This window comes from Xiphophorus couchianus, chromosome 10, assembly GCF_001444195.1.
Source record: "Xiphophorus couchianus chromosome 10, X_couchianus-1.0, whole genome shotgun sequence".
Classification (NCBI taxonomy): domain Eukaryota; kingdom Metazoa; phylum Chordata; class Actinopteri; order Cyprinodontiformes; family Poeciliidae; genus Xiphophorus; species Xiphophorus couchianus.
Window position 1 is genome coordinate 6,800,515 of NC_040237.1, and position 17,782 is coordinate 6,818,296.

At 39.4% G+C, this 17,782-nt stretch overlaps 1 protein-coding gene across 1 annotated transcript; it reads right to left on the bottom strand.

The window, feature by feature from the left end:
• Nucleotides 1-256: 256 nt before the first annotated feature.
• On the bottom strand, nucleotides 257-17,108 carry zranb1a (zinc finger, RAN-binding domain containing 1a). The gene is made up of 10 exons (XM_028029070.1): nucleotides 16,755-17,108; nucleotides 14,193-15,037; nucleotides 11,046-11,233; nucleotides 8,174-8,327; nucleotides 6,774-6,845; nucleotides 6,317-6,515; nucleotides 5,615-5,735; nucleotides 3,301-3,430; nucleotides 2,579-2,808; nucleotides 257-1,233 (listed from the first exon to the last, which is right to left on the bottom strand). The coding sequence occupies exons 2-10, from the start codon at nucleotides 15,001-15,003 to the stop codon at nucleotides 1,018-1,020; spliced, it is 2,121 nt and encodes a 706-aa protein (XP_027884871.1). The 5' UTR covers nucleotides 15,004-15,037; nucleotides 16,755-17,108; the 3' UTR covers nucleotides 257-1,017.
• Between the last annotated feature and the right edge of the window lie 674 nt (nucleotides 17,109-17,782).

Consider the following 17,782-nt stretch of genomic DNA (forward strand, 5'->3'; position numbering starts at 1 on the left):
AGAAAGAAAAATATTTAATGTTTCCCATGGGCAAAAATGTAAAAATATTGATATTGACCTTTTTAAAAAGCGGTAAAGGGAAATTTGGCCATCTGCGCCTTCCAAAACCATTCCATAAAGTTTATTTGTAATAGGAAATTTTGGGATTTTTTTCTTGTAATTCCTAAAGATTATATCTAATTTGACATCTCTTAATATTTCCAACCAGATTAATTCTCATATCAAAACAGAAAGAAATTAAAAATCAAGACAAAAGTTAAGTGGTTGCAAGTGAGTTAAGTTTAATACTAATGCTCTCCACAGAAGAGGCAGAGTGTTTGGTTTTCTCTTTTCCCCGCCGGCGTAATCACCCCTCACTCTTCAAAACACAAACATGAGCTACGAGTCGCACATCAAAATGTCAGCAAACTTGAATGTCACCCCTTCCCCTTCCAAAATGTAGGTTTTAACTGTGCAAAATAAAATACTTCAAGACAAGGTGAATCAAATAAAACTCAGGTCAAAATGAAAAAGAAAGCGGGGAACAGAAAGAGGAGAACTAAAAGCCAGGCGTTTGAAATAAATAAATCCAGCATCAATAAGGGCTTTGCAGCAAGATAAGCGCTCAGTGAAACATATGTTCTTCAACCACTGACGAAACGAATGGAATGCCCATCCTAACAAATTTCTTCATGGCAAGTGTGCAGATGAAAATCCTAACCTATTGCAGCTTGGGGAATATGGTACATCTTCAGACATATTCTGGCTTTTCTTTTTTTTTTTAGCTGTTTGAGATAACTAGGTAACAAACAGGGGAAAAATGTGAGCCTTGGAATTTGAACTAAGAAGCATTTATGTGCTTAAGTGGGAAAAGAGATACGTTCTCTGCAACAGAGCTCACAAAAATCATGCATTATAACAGGGAAGGGGTTTGCATTTTGGGGGGTGGGGGAAAAAAAAAACAAAAGTTGGAGAGCCCAGTACTCTCACCCAGAGCCTACAATGTCCATTTCAAAGATGCACAAGTTCCAACTGTCCTCACTCATCTTCATCGTCGTCCTCCTCACCGTCAGAGAGCGAGGTGCAGGGGTGGATCTGGCGGTATCTGTCCAGCCACTTGTCCACCATCTGGGTGACCAGGGGGTGGTTACGGTGGCGGGAGCTCTTCTGCATTGCGACGAGGAGGCCTCCGTCCGTCACGCAGCAGTCCAGCCACTCCCTCAGCAGCTTCTCTTGCTGCTCCTCGTTCCCCATCTGGTTGAAAGCAAGCCACATCGAAATACTTAAACATTAAAGTTTCCTCAAAAGTCTTTACAAGGTGAAACTATGCGCTGAAACAAACTGGAAACTGGAGTCATGTTTTCTTTTTCTCCTACACTTCTTTCACTCTTTCATTTTATTCAAGCAGAAAATATTCTCTCAAAACTAAGTTGTGTTGGTTGAACAAGATTTCTGAACCGTTATTTTGGTTATACATGTTTCTAGAATACATTTTAAAGAAGCAGCAAATTTCCAAAGCAAGAGCGAAAGACATTCATCTGATCGTTAACACTTCCTGGTAGAAGTTCACTGATGATGTGTGAGTAAGAGTCAAGCCACAGGGTTCATACAGCTGACAGATTCTACCCAAGTTTCCTTCCTTCTGTTAGAGGAGCTTAGCTTTGAGCTAACAGTCACATCTGTTTATTCCCGAATGTCACCACAGTGAGGTGCACTAGGCTTAAACAGCTTTTGTTAGATTTATGAAAAGTGAAAATGGGAATCATTTATAAAAAAGAATCACATGAAACTTCAATATCTGCTGGAAGCCTGCATATGAAAATGACGTGTGGATTTTCTAAAAGCATTGCTTGTTGAAATAAACAATTTAAACAAAATTACTGGTATAAATGGATCTCATTTCACCTAAAACAAATGTCGATAATTATGGGAATTTAATTATCCATTTTAGCGCAAAAATCAAGATCAAAAAAAGTACTGACATGGATAAAGCAGGCTGACGCCCAATAACACAATCTGTAGTGAATTTTGTACAAAATTACTTTCTGAGCCAGGAAAACTATAATGAATTGGCTCTATTAATCTTAGAAATGGTAAACATGGTGGTGATGTGGTGGCGCAGGGGGAAAGCATGACCCACGTATGGAGGCCTTAGTCCTCGTGATGGTGGTTGCAGGTTCGATTCCTGGCCTGGCGACATTTGCCGCATGCCTTCCCCTTTCTCATTACCCTGTTTTCTGTCAAACTACTTTCAAATAAAGGCCACTATAGCCAACAAAACCTTTAAAAAAAAAAAAAAAAAAAAAAAAAAAAAAAAGGTAAACATTTCTCATCAGAATCATGTCAGAAGCTTGTTTATGGCCATGAAAAATGTACAATTGCATTTATCCAAATATTAGTTGGGATGCAAGTATAATTCTGACCGTATTAATTAAAAGATATATATTTGTTTATGATTTCCTCCTTTTCACAAACCAAAAAAATGTAAAAGAATGAGAAATTCTGACCACAACTCTATATGAGAGATTTTAAGTATATCAATTGTTAAGCTTAAGGGAGAGAGAAAATTTGCAGCTACAGGAGTAATGTAAGTGCTCACCTCCTGAGCGGACAGGAAGTGAATGTGCAACAGCTTCCTCTCGCTGTCCACTAGCGGCAAAAAGGTGACCGTGACGTCGTCATCAGTATTGAGGTTGGCGCCTGCACCACGATTGTCGTAACCGTCGTTCTCCATGGCCACCAGGGCGGAGAAGTGTCCCCGCGTGTAACCCAGGGCAATGGGGCTCTTCCAGCAGAAGCTCTGCTCCCATAACAGAGGAAGGTACACACCTGTGGACGCAAAAACGAATTTAACAAGCTGGGACAGGGCGAACCTGGCGATCCCGCAGGCCCCTGCAACAAACAGGCTGTCCTACTGTACACTTTATTTTTAAACTGTGTGTGAGAGTCAGCAGGGACAAAGCACCAGCTCAGATCTGACATCAGAAGCTTTTCAGCTGACTGGAAACAAACAGAGTATTGTTAGCAGAGCAGAGCGTCTGAAGCAAACTCACACTCTATGCTGCGACTTCTGTCAGAGCACTTCCTGCTGTAAACTCAATGTGTTTGTATATGAAAACCAGAGGTATAACTGCATGAAAACATCAACTTGCAATTTCCTCGCAAAACAATCATTTAAAACGTTATTTTATCTGACGCGGAAGAATTCACCAACATAAAAAAATATAACACATAAGCAAAAAAAAAAAAAAAAAAAAAACGTAAGTAAACCACATTGACTAAAATCTGGACTATTTCTTGATGGATGTGAAGTCTCTTCACCTTGAAAACGAGTGTATCCCAACGTTTCCCCACGGAAACTTTTGTAGTATTTTACTCCGTAGACTATGATGGGTCTTCGAAGAATGTGTGCGAGAACAAAAATGTGGGTCTGCTCCAGGCTGGCCCCGGGCTGAGAGAAAGCAGAGGAGACAACATTTCATTTCATTTCACATCTAATATTTATACATTTCCTGTCAGGTGTATGACATTTGTGCTTTAGTCTTTCTCCCATTAGCAGCATACAATTCTATTTATTGGAAGCAGTGAAAAACATTCCACTACTGAGCACTGTAAGCGGGCTTTTATTACTTGTTGTACGGCTTCTTACACATTCTCTCACCAATTCAAATTTCAATACTTTTCCAACTTAAGTTTAGAGAGCGCCCAGGCAAAATAACTCGATTTAAATATAAAATATGCAAAAACCTGGCTGTACGAATGAATGGATAGACAATTTGAAGGATAAATAGAATCATGAATGGATCAATCAAAATATAGGTACATAAGTGTGACACTACAATGTGATCTTTTATCTTTCATGGGGGCAGGGGAGAAATGACATGGATTAGAGCAACTTATTCTTAGAAATTTACAGAGACAATGGGAAGAAAATTAAAGGATACCATTGTTTTTTCAATCTTTTCTTGACATATGAAAAAGGTTAAACAAATTCTGTATTTTTCAAGACTGTAGGAACCCGGATTTTAAAAGTGTAGAGATAATTTTTAAACTCTTATTTAACAAATTAGCACAGTTTGCCAGGCCAGTTTTACTAAAAACAGTAGGCGTCCTCTGTACACGACAGAAAATCAAAAATGTTTATCTCAAAAGATTTTCAAAATCCTGCCTATATTTCCTAATGCGGCGTGTCCCATAACAGACAGGAGGTGAAAGGTCAAAAGAAACCAAAAGATCACCTTTGCTCCATTCGGGCCTTCCTGTCATCTGCTTGATGCTTTGTTCTCTTTAGCAAAACTGAACAAACCGCAAACGTGTCTCAACACACAGAAAATGGTTTCCTTTTTATTAGCATCTGTGCTTCCTCTTCAACCTAGCCACCTCAATGATACAGACAACAGCAAACTTTTACTCAGTAACAACTTTTCCACTGAAGGGTGGTGTTGCTTTGGGTTCCAACAGTGTTTCATTATGGTGCATTAAATCGGCAGGAAAAAAAAGGTTGGATTTCCAAGCTTCCAACCGCTCTGACTGGTTTCTTGGAACATAGGTAGTAGGAACTTAACTCCCAAATCCAAATGTGATTCTCACTGAACAGTGAGACAATCTCATCTTGGTACATTAAACGTACAGAGAGTTGCCCAAGAGGCAACAGGCAAAAAAAAAAGATAAACATAAATGCAACCTGGCAAAAACAGGCATTCCTTAAAGTAACACAGCAGTTCTGTTCCTATCTCCATTCCCATCCCTAACCTGCTCATCTTATCTTTGTACTAACTGAATAAGCAGAAAGCAGATTATGTAACTTCTCTCAAATAGATGCAACAATCCGCATCAAAAAGCTTCAAAAGAAACAAAGTGAGACACAAAAACGTGCCATCATCCAACATCATATGTTTGGCACTTTCAGGCTCAGTGGAGGATATCTAATCAAAGCTTCTGCAATATTTCTTTATCCTGTCAGAGTAGTGGCTCAGCTAAATCCCCAAATCACGTGCTGAGAAGCAGTGCTGCCTCAGCAGGCGTGTCACTAAAGTAGATCAGCTGTCAATCTGCAGCTATTCTCCTTGCAACTCCATTAATCCACCTCAGTTCTTTGCAAATCTCTTAATAGTACTAGTACGAAAAATAATGCATAGTGTAGTCATGCAGTCTAGTCATACGCTGTTGGGTTTAATACATATGCAAAACGACTTTCTATATCTTAGACTAACTAATATTTTCTGTTTCTACAGCACCTGGCAAAAACATCAATATTCCTTGAACTCTTCCACAGTTTGTCAGGCCACAGGCCTCAATGCATTCTATCGGGATTTTATGTGACAAAATAGGCACATAACTATGAGGTGGAAGGAAAAGGATAAAAAAAATTTTAAATAAAAAAAATAAAGTATATATTTGTTTCCAGGCTCATTTTGCTCTAATTGATTGCAGCAAGTCTTTTGAGGTTATGCCTCAACTTGCACAACAACACGTTGTTTGAGGTCAAAGTTTAATTAAACGTTTAATTAATGTTTAATTAAACTGCACCGAAATATAAAAAAGCTCCAAAATGTAAATACTTTTGCAATTACATTATACACATTTCTTGTAGTTTTCTGTTTTTTGTAAACATCAGTTATAAAGAAACAATTACCTGGCTGGCTAAGGATAGGATGAAAGCCCAGTCCTCCTGCCACTGCTCTTCTCTGAGGGAGAAATGTAAACCAAAGCTCTGCGAGTACCAGGACTCCCACTCCTTCCAGCGACTGTAAAACCTTTTAAATACAAAGAAAGAAAATAAAAGGTTACATCAGATTTGCTCTTTATTTGACTCAACCAATGTCCAACTTAAAAATTAAATCTCAATGTAGGACCTTTCCTCAGTGATCAACAAAAAAAATCTAAGCTATGCACATAGTTTATACTTTTTATATGTTGAATCTCTCCCTACATTTTTAAATCTTCAAAATTTGCCTGCCTAGGATGCATGCAAATAAGCTGCAGAAATATTTCGACATCAGGCCTGTGTTTTATTTTAGCAAAGAAAAAGCATAAGAAAATAAGAAGTAATAATTACAGAAGTTTCACACTGATAAAGCTGAAAATAAACATTGAGCAAACCTCAGGGGGAAGCACTAAACATTTTTTTTCAAATTTCAGACCAGAACATGTAAATTGGGAAAACTGGCTTCACAGGCTAAAAATGATGCATGCAGTATCAATGTAGTTTTAAAGCTTAAATAGATCTAATATAGTCAGTTCATTCAGACTTTTTAGAGAAAGTCAAAAAGGCCAAAGTAGATTCACTCTAAAATAGTAAAAGGATTCCCTAGTACTGAGAACTCTGCCTCCTTACCAGTGGGAGCAGTCGTGCAGGCTGTCATGGAGGGTTTTGCGGAGGACTGAGTCCTTGTCGTAGATGCCCCAGGTGGCCTGCAGCACAGAGTCCAGCAGACAGTCTCCGGCCGTGCGGTTCCACAAGGCGTAGAGACGGCTGTCCAGGCGGGTCCCCAGCTCTAGAGACCAGTTAATAACCGGAGGCTCCTCTTCAAGTTCTATGGACAAAATGACAAATAGTTGATCTGTCGTGAAGACTATAAGACAATGGATATTTCATCAAACCAGGATTTCTTTGACTCTTAAAACTAAATAGTTTTAAGAAAAATACATTTTTCTCATGTAACAAGGGATGATTCAGAAGGTTTTCAAGTAGCGGTTTTATTTGCTTCCGACTTCTCCAATAGACAGTCAGCTTACTGCTTACTCTTTCACGCCAACATCAGATATGTAAAAAAAGAATAAATCCCAAATACCTTTCTGCACATCTCGGTCTAGCACATCATCATACAGCTTCTCCTGAACAGCAGGGGGCAAGTCCTCGATGTCTGCCAGAACACAGGAGAAACGTTTGTTTTCATGACCGTTGTTTAGTGATTGTGCTGTGAGAGGAGAGCAACATCAACTCCACAGTAATGGATCGCAGACGAGGGATGCTCTTTGCACTTCCATTCCCCTCATGACATTTAGTCGATGGTACAGTGTAAACACTGCGGCCCAGCGCAGGAGTGTGTGTTTCTGTGTGTGTGGAGCTGAGGCGACAGAGAGCGAGAACCCAGCTGCCTATTATCTGGTTCGGTATTGAACTGTACGGCTTTCTCAGAGAGACTGAAGCCTGCAGCTGGCCTCAGGCAAAAATCATTCGGCAGTAACATAATTGGCATCACACACGCACATTATAGACACACAGCCTCACATCTAACATTACATGCTTTGTAATCATGTATTCATGAAGTTCTGAGTCACAATGTTGGTTGTTCTGTTGTCAACACTGTTCCAACCTGGAAAGCACAGATCAGGATTTTTTTTTTCTCCTGCCTGTACTAGTCATGTCTTTTAGTTGTTCCAGTCCGATGACATAAAAGTTAGGATATATGTTGAAAAACATTCAGGACGCTGCAGTATCCATTTGTCATAATGACAAAGAGATTTTATACCAACATGAGTTTCAGTATGATAGTGTTGACAGCCTTAGTCACAAATTTCACATGAGTTAACTTTGTGACTAAGGCTACTATAATAAGATGTCAGCTAAAGTTTACATCTTTAGATTTAAAGACCAGGTTCTTACAAAAACTTCTTAAATGAACTTAAGCTTTTGCTCCTTTGTGGTCAAGTGAAGTGCTAGGCTGACATTGGTCAGTTTCCTTTCCGTTTTGATAAGACCTGCAGATAATTCGTTCTAGTTCAAACAGAGGTTGGAGATAAAAGTTGCTAGAAATGTACAATTTTCTTTGACCGTCATAAAATGCCTCGGGTCCCAGGATCTCTCTGAGCAAATCTTTTACCAAGAAATTTGTCTGCAGAAAAAGAAAGCTGTAAAACAGAATACAAGCTGCTGCAGCCAACAGTTTCTCTCCTATCATCGTCATCTTTTCTAAGGGTTAAAAAAAAAAAAACCCACAGATTTCTAAAACAGCCCTATGCTTTTTACAAGTTCCACTGTATTAACAAGATGAATCCATTTCAGTCAAAAAGGCAAAGCTTTATTGCAGGTGCCATTTTATCATGATGTAAACTCAAAGATGAAAATGAATCATTATTCTGGCAGTTGGAACTAAAAGATAATGTATTCAATTGTTCAATACATTACCATAAAGAATACAAAAACATTACACATGTAGAGAAGCTGACAGTATCGGCATGTGATGAGTACCTGCAGGCAGAGTGAAGGTGACCAAGTCAGTGAGAAAGTAACAGGCAAAGTCTCCTTTGCGCTGATGAAGGGAAGCTGCAATCTCCCTCCGGATCTGCTCCGTCAGCTCAGGACACACCATGGAGGGAATGCACTTCGCTGCCTGCTGGTTCACCTTAAACAAAACAGAATACTGAATGGCTGGAAATTACAACGTCTTTGTCAAATTATTCATTTGTTATAAAGACGGATCGAGAACTTTTAACCCAGTGAAAGTAATTTTATGTAGAGGTGCAATTGATATTGTTGTATATTTACAACTTTAGCCATTTTGATTTTTGTACAAGAAAACACTATATACAGATTAAGAACGGCATTCAAAGTATTTTTTTTCCTATTCTTTCTGTGATAGCTGGGAGTAGATAATGGGCTGAGGTCACCAAGCTAACATGGTCCCAAGTAATTACAAGCTTAAGGCTACAGACAGAATATAATTTCATCCTTAAATGACAAAGTATACAGATTACGTTCTTGTATTATAGATAAACAAATGTTTTACATATTAATAAATGCATTTCTCAATTTTGTCAGATTACTTAAAGTTTAAACAGCTGCCCAAGGACAACATCTCCTTTGGGATATATTTAATGTGATGAGACAAGACATGCATGTTTTGTAAAAACTCTTTAAAGAGGTGGAAACTGAGAAATTTTAGAGCTTTAGGGAAGAGCCACGAAAACCTTCAGCAAACAGAAAGGCCAGCTGCTCTTATCCTTGAAACTTTCAACCATCATCTTCCATGGGAAATGTAGGATCTGGAAATATTAGCAAACTGGTAACGAACTGTGACTTATAAAAAGAACATTTATGGCGTAGAAAATACACAGGGACGGCTACTTAAGTTAGCGAAGCTAATTGCCCTAACCTAACTGTTAATTTAAAGTTGTTGAGAACAGTTAGTAATAGTCACCGTCTTATGTTCTTGACATGATTTAACAAAAGCAGCAAACTCTTATTTATGTAGGCTGTTTGGTGAAGCTTCTTGGTTTATCATGTACACACAACAATGCCACTTCTGCTCATGGATGACAAGAGGATGTAGCTGCTTTTCTTCACTTTATTTTAACCAACAGTTCACGCCACAAAAAACCCACAGAGCAGACAGTAGCAGCTTCTGGAAACCAGTAACGTTTTGAAGCGTGTCTAGTCTCCTTCCATCTCTGTAGCTCATGCTGAGGAGCTCTGTGACTAACAATGAATATGAAGATTAAATTATAATCTTTATGCCATGATGTACTCTGTTCACATAAATAGAGCGATGACATATGCACATTTCAGCATGTTTTATTCATATTAACTTGTACTTCACAAAGACCAAAAGTAACACTTAATGTTTAAGTAAAGGAGTTCTGGATCAGAAAATATTAATATCAGCAAATAATTGGGATGCAGATATAATAATCAGAATTTAGAAGAATAGGATAGGTCCCACTTTGTATGAGAGGGAACATTTTATATAAAATGAGGGTTTTACCATTTCAAAATAAAAGCACAATTATCACAGAGCTGATATTTTAAACTTAGTTTAGAATTGCATATCAGTATTTAGATTAATTAAAGTTGCTAGTCTTATACTGGAAATAGTTAATAGTTAACTCTGATTGCTTTTCCCTCCCAACATCCACACTTTGTAAATGTTACACCACTTGTATTGAGTGATATTCACATTTAACACTTAATTCCTGTGCACTAATAAAACTATTGTAAAAATCAACGCTAACCAGGGAAACAACTGGCAAACACCAAGATAATTAACATCCAACTAAAACCAATAATTGCAGGCTTAGTTAATCTAATTCTTACTGAGGACCTTGTTTCACCCCTCTGTCTTCCAGCATCATTGCTTCCTCTGGTTATAGGACACTCCAACTCTGTATTAACATCCCCATTAGGAAGAAGTGACTGGAGCCAGGCTAATCCTCCATGTAATCCTTAAAGAGCACTTCCCCTGCAGATATAGACATCCAGATCGCACGGTGAACTATGGGGAATAGGAAGTAATAACGCATCATTTCCGAACCTGGGGGTTCATGGAGCGCTCATTGGGGACCCTTTACTGCCAATAAGACTGTCAACACGTCTTGTACATTGTGACAACCTCATTCCTCCAGGGACCGGTGCCTTGCAATTCTTAGATGTGTCTTTGGTCCAACACACCTTTATATAATGGACAAATAAAACCTCCTTGGCATCAGTTAAGTCCTGCTAATGACCCAATTATTTAATTCAGCTGTGAAGAAGCAGAGACATCTAGAAGTTGCAGGACACTTTAGAATGCAAAATAAGGCATCCCATCAATTTTGCCATTTGTGGTGACAAAGATCAAATTTATAAGATGTTTCCTCAGACCACTGACCAGCAAGGCTTTACCTGTTCACTCAATTTATCAAAGTTTAAAACTCAATATCTTTTCAGTCCGGTAATGCATCATAAAATCCCAAAATATGAATTTTGTTTCATGTTTAAATGTTTACATAAGGGCTTTATGACCAATGTTTGTTCCAATTAAGTCCTTAACAAGAAAATCGAAACAACTCTTCCAAGACTGAAACTGCTGTTCAACATCAAAGAAACCATATTTTATCAGGCAGAAAACTTTAACCTTGAAGTGATATCTTAAAGTAAAAATAACTAAAATTTTAACTAAATAAATAGCAACTGCTTTTTCTGGCTTTGTCAGAAAAAGCCAGATGTTTTTTAACATGTATTTAATATACATGTTTAAAAAAAACATAAGCTTAACAAAGGGACGTCTGTGTACCAGCTTCCTCACAGAGAATAGCTTCAGTCCATGCGGGTTACGCTAATAAAAGTCTGCAGTCAAAATGCTTACCTCTGTCAACAAAATAGCTAGCATGTCCTGCCTCTGGAAGCGAATGGCCAGATGGACCAGAGTGAAGCCCACGTCAAACGCAGAGGAGCGGTTGAGGAGCTGGACCTCATCAGCAGTGAGCTGCCGAGCGATGTCGCCTCCGGATGACTTGTAGGCTTCCACTGCGGCCAGATCTCCTTCTACGACTCCTACACCAGAGGTAGGAAGACAGCAAGGTCAAAAAACAAAGAAAATAAAAGCTCCATCAGCAGGATAATAAAATTCTCACTTGTCTCAACTTCATACAAAACTTCATCTGATTTATATTAAACTAAAAAAAACAAACAAACAAAAAAAAACACATTAAGTTACCGATGGTTGGCCAATGTGTTAACAGCCTGAGAATCTTGGGGTTGTTTAGTTTAAATGCATATAACTGACATTAAAAATAAATGAAAAAATAAAATTTGTGTTTGCTTTATTTGACCAATCAATCTTTAATCATTGGTAATCAAGGGAAAATTGACCAATTCTGACTTTGGGTCAACTGAGTGGGACACGTTTACCAATAACGTCACAGAGGTGAGAAAACTCATTAACTTTTTGTCTTGAATCAGCTTCCATTCAGTATCATGGCTAACAAAAGACAGCATGTAAAAGCAACTTTAGTCTGAAAGAAATGCTAATGACAACATTCGCAGTTTAAAAGGGACAAATGAAGGTCAAAATGACTGCACTGCAAATGTGCATAGTTCTTGATGTCAGTTAATAGTTTGGATGACCTCTAGCTGTAACTTCCAGCTAAGCTAGCATGAGAACAGCTTTCACACAGTCAGGGAGAGCAGGCAAAACCCTGCAGCCTAAAAGCAGAGCCGTCAGATGGCTGTGTAAGGCAGAGGACAGCCTGTGCGGATTAGTGTTACCCCCTCTAATTCTGGACCCCGTGGGCAACATCTGTGATGAGTGAAAAGTACAACAGCTAGATGGCACACAGGGCACCAAGGCGCTAGAAAACTCAAACAGCTTTTCTGTAGTGAGGAAGTTCTTTCTGCCAGGAAACAGGGTGGCTGCTGTGAGATGAATCTAACCTGAGAGCCGTCTAGTCTCATTTTACACATGCCGAGTGACATTCTGCAAACACGCATCTATAACAAGGCACTAAATGACTCCAGCTGGCACATTCTGTAACAGTACTAGAGCTGAAAAGGAACTTGTAAAATATTAGATTACTTTTTTCCTCTATAAATTGATGAACATGTTTAACTTGTTTTCATGAGTAAAAGTTGAAATGTTATCTTCAGATTTTTATTTGTGTTTTTTTGCTAAAGAGCATCAAGTACAGAGTTAACTCTATACTAGACGGTAATTGTATTTACATTCCAGGTCGTATTTGTTGATTGTTTTCAACTTCACTCACAGTATTTGTGACGTGGACAACTAGTGATTGAAGAAGAAACAAAAACACCGAACAGCTAAAGACAACCAACAAACATAAAAATTCCTGTACATCCACTACCTAAAAGAAACACTGATCGGGACATTTCAAATCAAGACTTGAACGGTCAATGGCGAGTTCACCCGATTCCAATTTCTGTTTAAGAATTATAATATCAAAAAAAAGTATAAAAACAGAGTTCACAGTCTGCCTATCATAAGTAGCACAAGAAACAGACTGCATGTGTGAGAGCAAAATGACTTGTAAAAGATAATTATATACAGTTGATACGCATTTCTCTGTGGAACTCAACTCCAAATTGTTTGTGGAAAACCTGCACAGAACTGATTTTTTGACAGGGTACATGTAAATATATTTTAAAGCAATGAAGCTTGGGAAGGTGAAAAACCAAAACACAATGCTCCACAGCAGCCAATCCAGGAGCACCGTTTATTTTCCTTGGCACTGACTGGCTGAACCCCAAAGAGGAGAGATATGGAAGACTGTTGATGTTAGCTTCTCCTGTAGTGCCAAGACTGCCTCCATGGTGGTTATTAATAAATATTAAGGTACATTTGGTGTTGAACTAATAAACTAAAGAATTTTAAGCATTTTTAGAGGGAGTTTCAAATATTTGCAGATGGAATACTTGGAATACAATTGCTGATACTAAAAATGGCTAATGTATTTTTTCGCTAATTAAAGGTTTCAAAAACTTGTTGTCAGTGGAAGCTGGTAGTTAAAAACAACAACAACAAAACAAAAACAGAAGCTGGCTATCTTTAAGGTGACAGTTGAACCAATTGGACAGAGATTCTGGCTCGACTACAGATGTCTAATGCAGCAGAAATATGAGGAAACAACACAGTGAAGTGAGACTTTAGTTCTCAGACCAAAGGAAGTGCTTGGCGTCTTGGTCAAACTGCAACGCTTGATTCAGACACTTCCTGCTTAGAAACAGTGCAAGGAGAACTAGTGAGTCAGCTGCCTCTGTATATGTGCTAAACTGACTAAAAGTAGTACTCCTAGCACAACTGGAGTGATTTCTAATCCTCAACAGCAAGTTGGGAGGTGCAATCGGTGCAAAGGTCAAGAGTGCACTGCTGATCACGTGTTACTTTGCCTTCAGGTTTTCTGTTGTTGACAGTTTCTCATGTTTTTGTCGAGGCTATTTTCATCTGCCGGAGGTCTGTGCTCGGGACATAAGCGCCACTGTTTACAGGGTGTGTTGACTCACAGCCAAGAGGGACTCCGGTCACAGGCTCCACTCTCACTGCTCTGCCCAGACGCCCCATTCAGCCCCACCAGCTGGGAAACACTCAGCGATTCTCAAAGATCCTCTCAGTGGCACATTGAGAACATACTCAGCCTCAAGGTTAAATGGGACCAAATTTCAACTTTTTTTGTTTAACATCGTTACTACTCAGAAAAATTTATAATAAATGTGTATCCTCCATCCTAAAAACCCCTTCCTCCACTTTACTAACAGTGTGGATTAAGTTTTAAAGCTCATCCTGTGCCAGAAAATCAAATAATTTCAATAAAATAAAACACTAATTCTGATAAAAGTGGTCAAACATGCATAAGACTATGCCCGAAGCTTCATAAAAGACTTTCTACTAGGTGTTACAGGGGTTGTATGTATAATTGTGACCTAAGTTGATTAGGGGGGGAAAAAAAAAAAACGTTTCTTTACCTAAACTGAAAGTGTAATAAGAAAAGTAAAAGCTTACCAGCACACGCACTAAGAAAGAGCCAGTCAGTTTTCCTCATCCGGTTCCTGATCTGCTTCAGCTTCTTGAAGTTTACCTCATGCTCCTCTGTGCTCATGGCTCCAGCTGCGACCTCGATTCTCTGGAAGTCTTCCCTCTTGGCCGTAGGAGGGGATCTCCTCTGAAGCTGGCTGCCACTGCAGCTGCCCCTCCACCGCGCCGCGTCCTGCTCGATGATCAGAGGATAGGATTGTGCGGGCTCCGGGAGCCCTACTGCTTCCTGGTTGTTGGGTTTGGGGAGGTCACACATGACACACTTTGTAGATCTGGGCAAGTTCTGGTAAGTGCAAGCTGTACATGTCCAGTGTTGCTGGTGCGTGTTGAGTCTGTTCCTGTCATTATATTCCTCACACGTATCCACAGGGGAGTGGACGCTGGCGGGCCGGCAGCCTGCGTTGGTAGCTGAAGTCTGGGGCGACTCCGTCGGGCTGCTGGTCCGCGGACGCTGACACAGGCACTGCGTGCAGCGCACGGCGCGTGGCCAGTTCAGGTACGTGCACACCTGGCAGGACCATTTGCTGGCGAGCTCAGTCACGCCGGACGTCCTGACTCTGGGTCTGGCGCTGGAGTCCGGGCAGATCAGGAGGCTGCTCTCGCTCCCAGTCCTAGCAGGATCCCATTCTGGACCGGGTTCGGGGATGTTTCTGTACGGCTCCTCCGTAATGATGGGCCCCGTTAACCTCGGCGCGCGGCACATTGTGCACTTGACAGCAGACGGCCAGTTCTCATAGGTGCAGTAGTCACAGGCCCACTTCACCCTTTGTTCCGTCATTGTGGGTTGCTTTTTCCTGGCGGGTAAAATCCAGCTTCAAGTGAGACAAAAAGAAAGAGCTTGTCAGACTTTGCTGAAGAAAAAGCCTTTCTTCAGAATTTTTCAAATATAAATAAGAATTGAAAAATATGACTGAGCAAAAACATTGTGCTTCCAGAGTTTCTATTTATTTATCAAAAAATATATATATATATATACTCTGAAGTTACATAAAAAATAAATAAATTAGAAAAAGGCCACACAAAAATGACTTTACATGAAACACTAACAGTTACTAGGTGGATATCTTTTTGATCATCCACCACATCAGTCTCAAGTAGGAATGGGACGATTACCAAGACTTTAAAAAGTTACAGACTCTAAACTGCTAAAATCTTTCATCATATAGTTTAAAGATCTTTTAATAGGATACCAGAGAAAGTTTTCCTTTAACGGAGTGCAGGTCCTTCCCCTCCTGATGATGGACACTACCGGCTTGGAGGAAGACAAATGTAGCTGTTGGGCAATAGTCCCATGTGGGAAACTAAAGGAGCACTTGCTATTTCATCGATTAGCTTTTATTTAAAATTTTTTTTTTTTTTAAAAATAGATGCTGTTTTCAGCTAAAATTAGTAAGCTAAGTTTGTTAAACTGAGCCAATATCTGGTGTTTATATATACTGTAGGTTTGTCTATAAAAGCAGAATGGTAAAAGCAACAGCATGAAGGTTCAGTTTTAAAATGCTCAAACTTACTGAACTGTTGTAAATCAGATTTTCAAGTTGTCAAATTGACATGGAAGCTTTTTGACGGAACCAGTCAGGTGTTTGGGCTACAGTGTGAGTAAAATTCAGTACATGGGTTTTGCTCATGGTTGAGCTGTATGAGAAAGTAGAGCTGTGATTTGCATATCAACTAATGGCAAAATAATGACACAAGATCGGAGGTAAAGGTTTTTAAAAATGAGTTAAAAATCATGGGCCTCACATGATAGAAAACTTTTGAAGTTTTGTAAAGTTCTTAAAAATGAACCAAGAAAAAATTCCAACTAGATAAGTTTTGCAGCTAGTGTAAGCAAGCTACAAGCGCAATGTTAGGCAGCCGACTGCGGGCTGGCTACACAACCAGATAGCCCCTCTAACCAGCTAATAACAGCTTGCTATACCCCTGTTAATCTACAAAGAGCAGAGCAGGGGAAATCTGAGTCTTTACTCTATACAAAATAACAATAAACAAAATTGCAAGAATTTGTTGGATCTTTGTTTTGCAACAGCAGCAATAAGACGAGTGTCATGTTTGCAAACATACTGTGACATTTTAGAGGAAAATCTCATAGGTGAAAATTGAATTTTTTTTTTTTTTCGATATTTACAAGTAATTTTTTTTTTTTTGGCTTAGAGGTAAGAACTCTAAAATCAACTGAGAGCTCTGTTAAATTGTGGGAGTCTGGCATTTTCAGCTTGATACATACGTACGAACCCTTTAAATGCTTCGCATTTTTGCTAATTTCTTCCTCAAAATGTGGCAGCTTGTAATTTCAACGTAGGTAAAGCAACGCAGCAGTTGTATGTTATCAGAGGCAGTGTTGAGTTTGCGTAATAGTTTGGATTCTTTGTTTGGATTCTCAGCCTTCAGCATAAGCTTGCTAGCTGGCAAGCTAACTTCGTAGCGAATGAACGTTAGCTAACTAGCGACAAACCACCGAAAGTCATCTGCTAGGGCACAACCACAAAATTGTTACCCAATAAGGTAAATAAATATGCAATATATTACCGTTTCGTGACGGTGTTGGCCTCTTGAAAGCTGTTGAAAACCACAACAAATCCTTCCCGTCCTGCTTTACCCCTCTCCACCTCCGTCTCCTCATCCAGGTCTCCCCTCCTCCTGCTCAATCAAACCTTTCCCTGTCCGAAATACTCCGTCTGTCTCTCACATGTTCACCTTTACAAATCCAACGACACCTCGCAGAACAAAGACAGACTCTCCGAAGTCCGCGACTTACGGTATAAATTCACAGCTTTCCATGGTTTACAACTGTCCCCGTCTGGTTTAATGGCGGCGACAGCTAGACAAATGAGGAGCACAGCCAAAATAAACGCAAGCCTGATGTCGTCACCAATCATCTGGCTGAGTGCTGGGATGCCTTCAGGAACCGTCGGAATTTTCGGTATCGCAAGAAGATTTCACATTGGTATGCATTTTTTGTGTTAAAACTTAGATGACTGATAATTTAAATACGTTTGGGTGCATTACTTAACAGTTAGCCGGGGGATGGCTTGGGAAGTTATGAGGAAACGGAGTGGGAGGAGTTATCTTCCTTTATGGAAGACAAGAGGTAATTGATTAAAGCCACAGGTCACAGACACACACATCGACATTGACAGTGGAGAGTTAGATGCCACTATGTTTTTAATAACAAGTGAATGATGTATTATCTTGTCTAATATAGAAAAAGATAGGTTTTTTTACTTGCTATTCACAGTGCATCACGTAATATTCTGGAATATTGGTAGATGTGAAAATATTTTTTATCTTAATATCTATGTGAAACAAAGCTGTGACAGATAGTTATAACTGTTGAACAAGTTTTCTATAAATAGCACTTAAGTAAAATAGTATCATGAAGTGTTGCTATACTGCATGCCTCGCTCGTAATTTAATAAGGGGAACCGATGTAAAAGACAAATTCTTCTTCCTCACGTACAACAAGTTAATACTACATTGCTGGGGTTAACATTGCAGGCTTGGGATTGTGAAAAGGCATCATGAAGGAGAAATTTTCAACAGCTTCATGTCTGCGT

Excerpts from the sequence above, each read along its gene's own strand:
- zranb1a (XM_028029070.1), bottom strand. The coding sequence starts at position 15,003 with ATGACGGAACAAAGGGTGAAGTGGGCCTGTGACTACTGCACCTATGAG. Across the intron at positions 6,846-8,173 it reads CACCTTCACTCTGCCTGCAG|ACATCGAGGACTTGCCCCCT; the intron begins GTACTCATCACA and ends GTGTTCTGGCAG. Across the intron at positions 2,809-3,300 it reads GGGATACACTCGTTTTCAAG|GTGTGTACCTTCCTCTGTTA; the intron begins GTGAAGAGACTT and ends TTGCGTCCACAG.